At 40.1% G+C, this 10198-nt stretch overlaps 1 protein-coding gene across 1 annotated transcript; it reads left to right on the top strand.

Annotated features, from left to right (window-relative positions):
• The first annotated feature begins 572 nt into the window (after positions 1-572).
• Positions 573-9502, top strand: LOC121752353 (zinc finger CCCH domain-containing protein 19-like). Its single transcript, XM_042147373.1, has 10 exons — positions 573-2639; positions 2767-2846; positions 3427-3599; positions 4482-5391; positions 5564-5691; positions 5777-5836; positions 5932-5982; positions 6414-6484; positions 6791-6945; positions 7276-9502. Exons 1-10 carry the CDS (start codon positions 787-789, stop codon positions 9216-9218), a joined length of 5424 nt encoding a protein of 1807 aa, XP_042003307.1. The 5' UTR covers positions 573-786; the 3' UTR covers positions 9219-9502.
• Positions 9503-10198: the final 696 nt, after the last annotated feature.

The following is a 10198-nucleotide window of genomic DNA, read 5'->3' as shown; positions in this document are numbered from 1 at the left end:
TGAGTGAGACAAAGAGAGTATATTTTTGCTCCACCCATATAAAAATCCTGGTTCCGTTCCTATCCGTTCCAATATAAACAATTTATGTTTTTTTAGGATATCTCGTTTATATAAATTATTTTCCTTTTTAATAAAATATAACATAATTAATCACTCTTACTTATAAAGACAATATTTGATCCGGGGGAGTGGATGTGCCTCAGTATTATCTGGGATTTAAAGGGCATACAGAGATAATATGAGACAGGGTCAACATTTGATACGTGCAATAATTTTTGGGATTTAAAGTGCCTATAGACATAACTTTTAAGTGAGAGAGAGTCAACATCTGATATGTGCCGCATTAATTTTTTAAATTTAAAGTATCCACAGAGATAATATTTATAAAAGTCATTTGAAAGGGAAAAATGGAGTAAATGTTCCATTTATGGCCCATTCCATTTGAACTGGGCTTTAATACATTTAAATTTACAAAAGCCCAAAAGTGAGGCATTTTTTCATTAATACTTTTTTCCATTCATCATAAATGAACAACTCTCCTTACCAAATTAAAGTAAATAAATTGAGAAAAATATCGAAAACTGAAATCCATCGAATTCTCATTTCCAAAAACCCTAGTGCATTTTCAAGAATCTTGTAGAGTCGAAGAACAACAACTCCCCTGCACGAGCGCTCTGCTCGAAGCAAAATTAGGGTTAGGGTTTGTAAAGAAAAGGAAAACGGTAATCAGACTGTGGATGATGAAGAATATATATTGCTCGTGAACGAACAATTTAAACCAGAGAAATGGATGAGGAAAATTTGGGAGTTTCGGCGATTGATAGCGCCGCGGAATGCGGCTCGATTGTGGAATCAGGTGATTCGACTGTGATGATCGGCGGCGAGAGAAGAGAGGTGGCGTCGGTGGAGGATGAAACGGTGGCGGTTGGCGGAGGTACGGTGGAGGTTCCGGCTGAGGATGGCGGCGGTGAAGTGGCAGCTTCAGAACCGCTGGAGGAAGGAGCTAATCGAGTGGATGGTGAGGAAGGAGCGGAGCGAGTGGATTGTGCAGAGAAGGTGGGGGTGGCTGCTGATGGAGTCAATACGTCTGTTCTTGATGAATCAGTAGTGAATAAGGAAGGTGATGAAATGGCAATCGACCCTGAGTCTGAAACAAAAAACGAAGAAGAGATTGTACATGTTCTTGATGCCAAATTGGAGGCGGATGTTACTCATTCTGAATCGCTATTGGACACCGGAGGGGTTGAAATTGCCGAGGACACACATCTTGTTCTCGATGCCAAGTTGGAGGTGGATGTTACTCATTCAGAATCGCAATTGGATGCCGCAGGTGTTGAAATTGCCGAGGACACACATCTTGAAGTGAAAGGTGAGGAAGAATTTAGGCCAGTGGCCGATACTGATGCAGTCTGTGAGCAGCAGTTGTCTGAATTGCAAACAGATGTGGCAGGGGGTGAATTGAACATGGTGATGGAGGGAACTGAGTCGTTGAATGATCACCATGAGGGGGAGTTGGGCAAGGAAGAAGTGGATGTTGCAGCATTGGGGGGAGTGGAGAATGAGTCAGTGGCCGATACTGATGCAAGCTGTGAGCAGCAGTTGTCTGAATTGCAAACAGATGGTGCAGGGGGAGAATTGAACGTGGTGATGGAGGAAACTGAGTCGTTGAATGATCATCATGAGAGGGAGTTGGGCAAGGAAGAAGTGGATGTTGCAGCATTGGGGGGAGTGGAGAATGAGTCAGTGGAGAGAATGACAGTGGACAATTGCGCAGAGACAGCTGCAAGGAGTGATGATGTTGCTGAGGAGAGGGGGGATTTTTTAGTAAATGATTCAGAATGCGGGGCAGGTGAAAAATTAACTGAGGTTGAAGAGGAGGTGAAAGGTGATGCTGAGGCTGTAGCAGAAATATCGGCCGCAGAAGTTGAAACAGATGGCAGCGTGCATCTAGCTAAAGTTTCTGAACAAGAGCAGGTACATGAATCAAATGAAGGTTTGGAAGATGTTAGTGACCACGAAAGAAACGAGCATGCTGAGGATAAAGCGGTGGTGGCTGCAGAGGTGAGTCAGATTTCTGAAACGAAGATGGTGGATGATGAGAACTTTAGCTTGAAGGTCTCAAGTGATGTGCATTTGAACGAGTCAGAATATAAGGAGGACACAGACCTCCCTGCAAGAGATATCAAACAAGAAGAAGAGTCCAGAGTAGAATCTGAGATGACAAGGAATGCTGAGGTGGATCATCTGGCTAAAGATGCTGAAATAGATGCTGACATGGGAACCAACTCCATCGACTCTAAAACCCCAGATGACGATGGAAAAATGGAGACAGAGGATACAATGAGTGATGTAGATGAGACTGCTCAAGACATGTATGATTCACCTGGTGGACTACAAGACGAAGAAGATGAAACAATTGCTGCTGAGGAGGAGACTGGGATGCAAGATACTGAAATGGAGACTGAAACTGATATGGCAGAATCAGGGAAATCGCCAGGAGGGAAGCGGAAGAGAGCAAAGTTGACAAAAAGTCCATCCATAACTAGGGCATTGGGTAAAGGATCATCACGGAAGACTGTGGGAGAGGATGTTTGTTTCATCTGTTTTGATGGTGGGGAACTTGTGCTATGTGACCGCAGGTAAGGTTTCTGCAGAGCTGATTTTTCTCATTTTACAAAAAAATCCTCTCGTCTTCTAACTATTTTGGTAGCCACCACGTGTGTCATTGTGTTTTACATTAGTTTTTGTTTCTTAATGTGTTTACAGAGGTTGCCCAAAGGCCTATCATCCTTCCTGTGTAAATCGAGATGAAGCATTTTTCAAATCTAAGGGTCGCTGGAACTGTGGTATGGGTTTCTCTGTATCTCAAAAGTGCATGCACATGTTTGATGATAGGTTATGACACTGTTGTGGGTTGTACTTCTTTTATTAGTACTAACCCTTAACAATTATCTTTTGCTGCTTTTCTACCATGAACAGCCTCTTGTTTGGATTTAATTTTTACAAGTAGAGAGTTTGCTAGATCGACAAATGCTTGTTAAGAAACATATCTACAATTCAACTTGTCTAACTTTAGATATACATATTGCAAATTAACGTTAATAACATGATTTATTTTTACACGTGCATCAACTAGATGTTGGAACTATTATGTGATGTAGAGCCATTCCTCATGACATCTTTTGAATTTTAGTTGCATTTTTTAAAAAAGTGAACCCTAATTGACAGCTTTTTGCTATAACTGCGTTGTCCAAGCCGCTACTTGAACAGTTGAATGGCATCATAACTACTTAAATGTGCTCTTCTTTTGCTACCTGTTTGATTATAATATGGTTAAATTTTAATATGCACCTTTATCGAACCCTTTGAGGATCCGTTGTAGTATTTTTTTGCTGCTGATGAACATGAAATTCTCCTTATTTTCAGGCTGGCATTTGTGTAGCATTTGTGAGAAGAATGCGCGCTATATGTGCTATACATGTACCTTCTCTCTGTGCAAAAGTTGCACTAAAGATGCAATTATCTTATGTGTCCGAGGAAATAAAGGATTTTGTGAGACCTGCATGAGAACTGTTATGTTGATTGAAAACAATGAACAGGTAAATAATGGTATATGTGCTTCTATGATCTCTCTTGCCTCCTCTCATTAGCTTGTTCTTCCCGTGCTTTATATATATGATTGCTGTTGTTAATTAGTGGCACCTGGCATGTGGAAACATCAATACCACAGTTCTTCAATCTTTATACACCAAGGCTAGCTTTTTATGTTTGACATAATGATCCTTGGGCTTTTCCTTGATTATCTATCTACACTTATTTGGAGCATGGCTGTTTTTTCTTTGGCTTTTTGTTAAGCCTCTAAAGGTGCAGTTGCGATTTTGAAATAATTTATCACATATTGGTGCTTCTGATGCACATGGTATTCAGTCTGGAAAAAAGGTAATCAACTTCTGGAAGCAAGATAGTCTAAATTGTAGAAGTGGGCACCATAGTTCTTCAACACTGTAGTTATACTCAATGTTAATACTTTTAATTCTAACAAATCAATAACATCCCCTAAAACAACCAAGTACGTAGAAAACCAGTTAATTCTAGTGTACCTCAATGGGAAAAGAAAATGGAACACCACAGAGTGCATCTTCACACACCAAGAACTATGAGATCACCCCCTCCATGGGATGATGGTGTAAAATCTTTTATGTATGAATATGTTATGACATTCACAATAACTATTTAGATCTATAGGCATTTATTGTTCTCTGATCATCATTTTGATTTAGTATTTTTTAGTTTGGTTGTCTCTGGCTTCACACTTCATAGTTGTGCTCATCAGACACTGTTCAAATTTGGAATTATGAGTATTTGGTTCCTAGTTACATCTGTAACTGGGTTAAGTAGTCTTATTGGTCATCCAGCCATTTGTTATTTGCATTTGTATGACTATTCTAATTATTTCTTGTTGCTATTAACGAGAGGTGCAGGCTCAAATTGACTTTGATGACAGAAGTAGCTGGGAGTATCTCTTCAAGGATTATTACTTAGAGTTAAAAGCTAAGTTGTCATTGTCATCAAGTGAGATTTTAGAGGCTAGAAACCCTTGGAAGGGAGCAGATGTGTCTGGCACCAGCAAAACGGAGTCAGCTGAAGTGAAGGCTGATGCAAATGAAGGAGGTTCCGATTCAGATGACTCTGTTGAGAACTCTGAAACTGTCAGGCCTAAAAGAAGAAAGATAAGAAAACAATCAAAATCCAGGTCAAAAGTTGATACTGGTGTTGCATCCCGAGAGAGAGCTGTTTCTTTATCTGGGAATTCTGAGTGGGCATCACAGGAGCTACTTGAATTTGTCTCGCATATGAAAAATGGTGACATATCATTATTGTCTCAGTTTGATGTACAAGCACTTTTGCTTGAGTATATTAAAATAAACAAGCTGCGTGATCCTCGTCGGAAAAGTCAAATTGTGTGTGATGCAAGACTTGAGACTTTATTCGGGAAACCTCGAGTTGGGCATTTTGAAATGCTAAAGCTTATTGAATCTCATTTTCTCATAAGAGATGAGCAAAATGATGATCTTCAAGGGATTGTCGTTGATACTGAGAATGACCAGTTAGATATTGAGGCCAGTCCTGAAACCCTAACTAAGGGTGGCAAAGATAAGAAACGTAAATCACGCAAGAAAGGGGATAATCGGGGGCCTCAGTCTAATCTTGATGATTATGCAGCTATTGACATGCATAACATTGGTTTGATCTACCTGCGAAGGAAGTTGATGGAGGACCTACTTGAAGATACTGAAACATTCAATGAGAAAGTTATCGGAACATTTGTACGCATAAGGATATCTGGTAGTAACCAAAAGCAGGATTTATATAGAATAGTTCAAGTTGTAGGTAATATTTTCATTTATTATCTTCATATTGGTTATAGTTGCTCTCAGCCTTCAGTGCTTTTATAACTAATAACAGTTATATTCGGTGGTAGCTTAGCCTTCCCATCACAATTCCTCCATCTCATTATTGAAAACAGAGCTGATATTGCTTTTACTTGATTTTTTGTTTGCAGGAACTAGCAAAGCAGCAGAACCTTACAAAGTTGGCAAAAAAACTACTGAAACAATGGTAGAGATTCTAAATCTAGATAAAACTGAAATAATATCAATTGATACAATCTCAAATCAAGAGTTCACTGAGGTAACTGAATTTCACCAATAGCGAATACTTTTTATCCCATGAAATCAATTGTGTCACTTCATATTTTCTGTTCTGACAATGACAGGATGAATGCAAACGTCTGCGCCAGAGTATCAAGTGTGGACTCATTAGTCCTCTGACTGTGGTAAATACATACACATTTACATACATTTGTTTTTATCCTAGCTGGTCAATATTACATTATTACAGTTATAGTGAGATGACTTCTCTGTTTTGTAGGGTGAGATCCTTGACAAGACGACAGAAATACAGGTGGCCAGAGTCAACGATGTATGTAATCTTTCAGAAATGGGTTTCTGGAAGTTTTGAAGCCCATAGAAAGTGTTACCTGCATGCTCTATATTGATCGTCATATTTTTGTTGGCATAGTGCGCGATGCTGCATCCCTCTTGGTTCAACACTATTGCGGAATATGATATCCATTCATGAATGAAATATAAACACTCCTTACCTGGGTTGTTTACAGTATTTCGCTCCATGCTCCCTTGTTTAGAGCTGTTTTTTTTCTAATGTGTGCAGAAGAGTGGAGTAGCAATATCTCTAGTTGTGCTAGGAATCAGATATATCTATTGTTTGATCTTTCCAGGATACGTGATCTGATCATTTATTTTTATTGTGAATGTGTATTTTAGTCTCGAATAGCATCTTATTATCCTGCTTACATTTTTAGATGATGTTATTTCTTTAATGTTGCTTTGCAGTGGCTGGAATCAGAGACCTTACGGCTTAGTCATCTTCGTGATCGAGCAAGTGATTTAGGCCGTAGAAAAGAATATCCTTTTCTGCATGTTGATATAAGCATGTCATTTTCCCTTACTTCCTATTAACCTATCATGTCTATGTCTATGTCTATGTCTATGTCTTTGTCTGATGGGAAAGTTAATATTATATTATATTTTTCTCAAACTTTGACATCCATGTAACAGCCTATGCTGTGAGCCTCTTAAAAAGTATATCGATCATGATGTTTTATGTTTGAGGTTTGTTATAACGATTATTTTTAGAATAGTAGTAGTAGTATATTTTATGTGCTATGCTTTTCTCTGAAATGATTAGTTTGCCCTTGACTGATTATCACGCTTAGAGAATGTGTTGAGAAGTTGCAGCTTTTGAAGACCCCTGAAGAGCGTCAACGCAGACTAGATGAAATACCGGAAATTCACGCAGATCCGAAGATGGATCCTAGTCATGAATCGGAAGATAATGACAGTGATAATGAAGATGCTAGACGAGGTCTCTTTCATACTCCCTCCGTCCCATGTTACTTGCACTTTTCATTTTAGGCCATAAATTTGGGAATGATTTTTTAGTGTAATTAAAATAGAATTTGAAGTGTAACGATACATCACTTAATAAAGGACCTCTTAACTTAATCTAACATATTAATTAAATACATTAATTCTAACTTCAACTAGAAATAGTATAAGTAGTTTGTGACGAGCCGAAAAGCAACAGTCCAAGTAACATGGGACGGAGGGAGTATCATTTTACATGCTTTGTGTTCAGTATAGTCACAGTTCTCCAATCCTAATCCCTAATCAGAATTTGTTTTGTTCTATGCAGATGCTTTTATGAGATCTCGAGGTTCTGGTTTTAGTAAGAGAGGGAGGGGCCCAATCTCTCCTGGAGGGGATAATTATGTAAAGGAATCTTGGAGTGGGGGAGGAAAAGCTACACCGAGCAGGAACCTGTCCGGCAACAACTTTTCAACCAATACTGGCCATATTGGTGAGATAGTAAATGAGAATTTGTGGAATTTAGATAGAGACAAGTCGACCCAAGACTCGGACAATTTTAATAGGCCAAATTCTACTACTACTAAGTCTGAATCTGCTGAACGCGCTCAGCGCACTGTATCCCGACCTGAATCTGCTTCTGGTGTTGCGTCACTGCCCTCGCAAGGGTCTTACTCTGCTGTGGCTGCAGAACCTGCTGTCAAGATAAACGAATCAGAGAAGATGTGGCAATATCAGGATCCTTCTGGAAAAGTGCAAGGTCCCTTTTCAATGGTCCAGTTGCGCAAATGGAATAACACAGGTTACTTTCCTGCTAATCTGAAGATATGGAGAGTGACAGAGAAGCAAGAAAACTCTGTACTCCTGGTTGATGCGCTGGCAGGGAAGTTTCCGAGGGCATTGCCAGCTGAGACCACATTCCCAGCAACAAGTGCGTTGCACAGTTCCCATACATTGGCCGGTCATCCAAATAAGATTTCTGCGACATTGTTGCACCAAGAAAATGAGAGATCAAAACTGATTCAAAGTTCTGGTTCTCACTCAAATATGTCTGCTGAGAAGTGGTCTGGGAATGATACGACGAACCTACCATCTCCGACTCCTAAACAAAGTAACGCTGGGTGGTCTGGAGGGAAAGCGGCAGGTCATCTCACTGTTGCAGTTCAATCACCTTCTGCTAATGGAGGAATTCCATCTTCTACTGCAGTTTTGCCTAATCTTGCAAATCATCCTTCTAATCCTGCAACAGTTTTGAATTCCGTCGTGCAAAATACCAATTTTAGTCTGGCACCCAAGTCTCAGCCTGGAATCATGGTGAGTTCAGCAGTCCCTTTGCATAATCAGACAACCTCAATGAGTGAACCACATGTAGCAGAGGTGCACGGCCATGCACGAGCCGCTGTCCCGCCTGTGCATACTGTTATTAGTCAGAATCTTCCAGCTGATACTCAGGTTAGGGGTAGTGGTTCACAGTCGGGTCAGGCACAGGGTTATGGTTGGGCCCCACCTAACGTTCAGAGTTCTTCTGGAAGCTTCCCGAACTCAGGCCCTGTGTCTGGGATTCAACCTGATGTGTGGAGACCACCTTCTCAGAGTAGCCAACCAAACCTGCATTCGCCTACCACACCAAATGTATCTTGGGGCGTGGCACCGGCTGAGAACAGTAATCCTATGGTGGTGAGACCTCAAAATCCTAATGTTGGCTGGGGTGCAATGCCGGCCAATCCAAACATGGGTTGGGGGAATCCTGTGCCAGCCAATGCAAACGTAAACTGGGGCCCGGCTATGCAAGGTCCACCGCCCTCTGGTAATACTGCAGCATGGGTTCCTCCACCTGCAAATCCAGTTGGAGGTAACATGCAAGGGATGGTTTCTGGCAACCCTAATCCTGGTTGGGTGCCAACTCAAGGTTGGGGTGGTGCTCCACCAATCCCAGGGCCAATGCCTGGGAACGCTTGGGGCCCGCCATCCGGAACTGTAGGGGCGCCTCCAGCTGTTCAAGGGTCCGGGCAAGGTAATGCAAACCAAGGTTTGGCTCCATGGCCTGGTGAGCAGGGCCCAGCTGGGGGTCAGTACTCAGGTCAACGAGGAGGCCAGGGTCGAGATTCAGGATTTGGTGGTGCCCGGCCTTGGAACAGGCAATCATCATTTGGTGGTGGCGGCGGTGGTGGAAGTGGCAGTGGTCCTAGACAACACAGGGGAACACCGTGCCCGTACAATGCGAATGGGCGATGTCGCAAAGGGGCATACTGTGATTACATGCATACTTGATTTAGAAATTTCGCAGCTCTTGTTGCTTTAGGTGATAGTAAAAGCTAGGTGATACTTGCCTTTCGCTTTTCCTATTTCATTTTTCTATAAAGTTGACTTATTTAGGTATTTAAATTTGTAAACTTTGTGCAGCTCAGATAGCTGCTTTTTTAGCTGTATGCATTTTGCGTAGTTGCATAGCAATTTTCTTTTCCCCAATTTTTAGTGCTCACCTTTGTGCTCTAGCAACTTTGTCAAACCTAAAATAAAGGGATCTAGATTTTTGTCCAATTTACCTATTTAAATCGTGTTGCGCAAAACGTGCATGTTTCTTTAACCAATTCTGTTGGGAGTCGTGAAATATTCTCTATCTCATACTAATATTCTTGTGTTTTGTTATAATAGTATCATTTCAAATTTTGATTAATTTATGTATCCTAATATTATTTTAAATAGATTGATATCAGATTAGAAAAATAAAAGTTTAATCGAGGTTTGCTAATTTAAAATATCTTCTGAACTTGAACTCGAATCTATTGTCTTTTAATGATTAAAATAAATATTTTCAGCACTAGAGTTAGAGATAGACCTATGTTCATTTTCTTATAACTATTAAGTTCAGTTTTGAGTATATCAACAAGCATTGCTATATAATTCAATTTATACACAAATAAACTGTTTTTTTATACATAGAGGTAATAAGGTATATGCACACAACATAAATTTAATACTAATAAATAAAATATAATGTAAGATTACTACTTAAATACTATCATTACTATCAATGCAACAGAAAATTATGCCTATACTTGATAGAATGACCACTCTCATCCGAGATCGATTTTCAATAAAAATATATATTCTAACCATATGCTCCTATACTTGATAGAATGACCACTCTCATCCGAGATCGATTTTCAATAAAAATATATATTCTAACCATAAGCTCCTATACTTGATAGAATGACCACTCTCATCCGAGATCGATTTTCAATAAAAAT

This window comes from Salvia splendens, chromosome 10 (assembly GCF_004379255.2).
Source record: "Salvia splendens isolate huo1 chromosome 10, SspV2, whole genome shotgun sequence".
Classification (NCBI taxonomy): domain Eukaryota; kingdom Viridiplantae; phylum Streptophyta; class Magnoliopsida; order Lamiales; family Lamiaceae; genus Salvia; species Salvia splendens.
This window is presented reverse-complemented; position numbering and strand designations above follow the sequence as displayed.

What these genes read in the sequence shown, in the direction of transcription:
- LOC121752353 (XM_042147373.1), top strand. Translation starts at nt 787, where the DNA reads ATGGATGAGGAAAATTTGGGAGTTTCGGCGATTGATAGCGCCGCGGAA. An exon ending in TGATTGAAAACAATGAACAG is followed by an intron (nt 3,600 to 4,481) that starts GTAAATAATGGT and finishes CGAGAGGTGCAG; the next exon opens with GCTCAAATTGACTTTGATGA. An exon ending in GATTTAGGCCGTAGAAAAGA is followed by an intron (nt 6,485 to 6,790) that starts ATATCCTTTTCT and finishes ACTGATTATCAC; the next exon opens with GCTTAGAGAATGTGTTGAGA.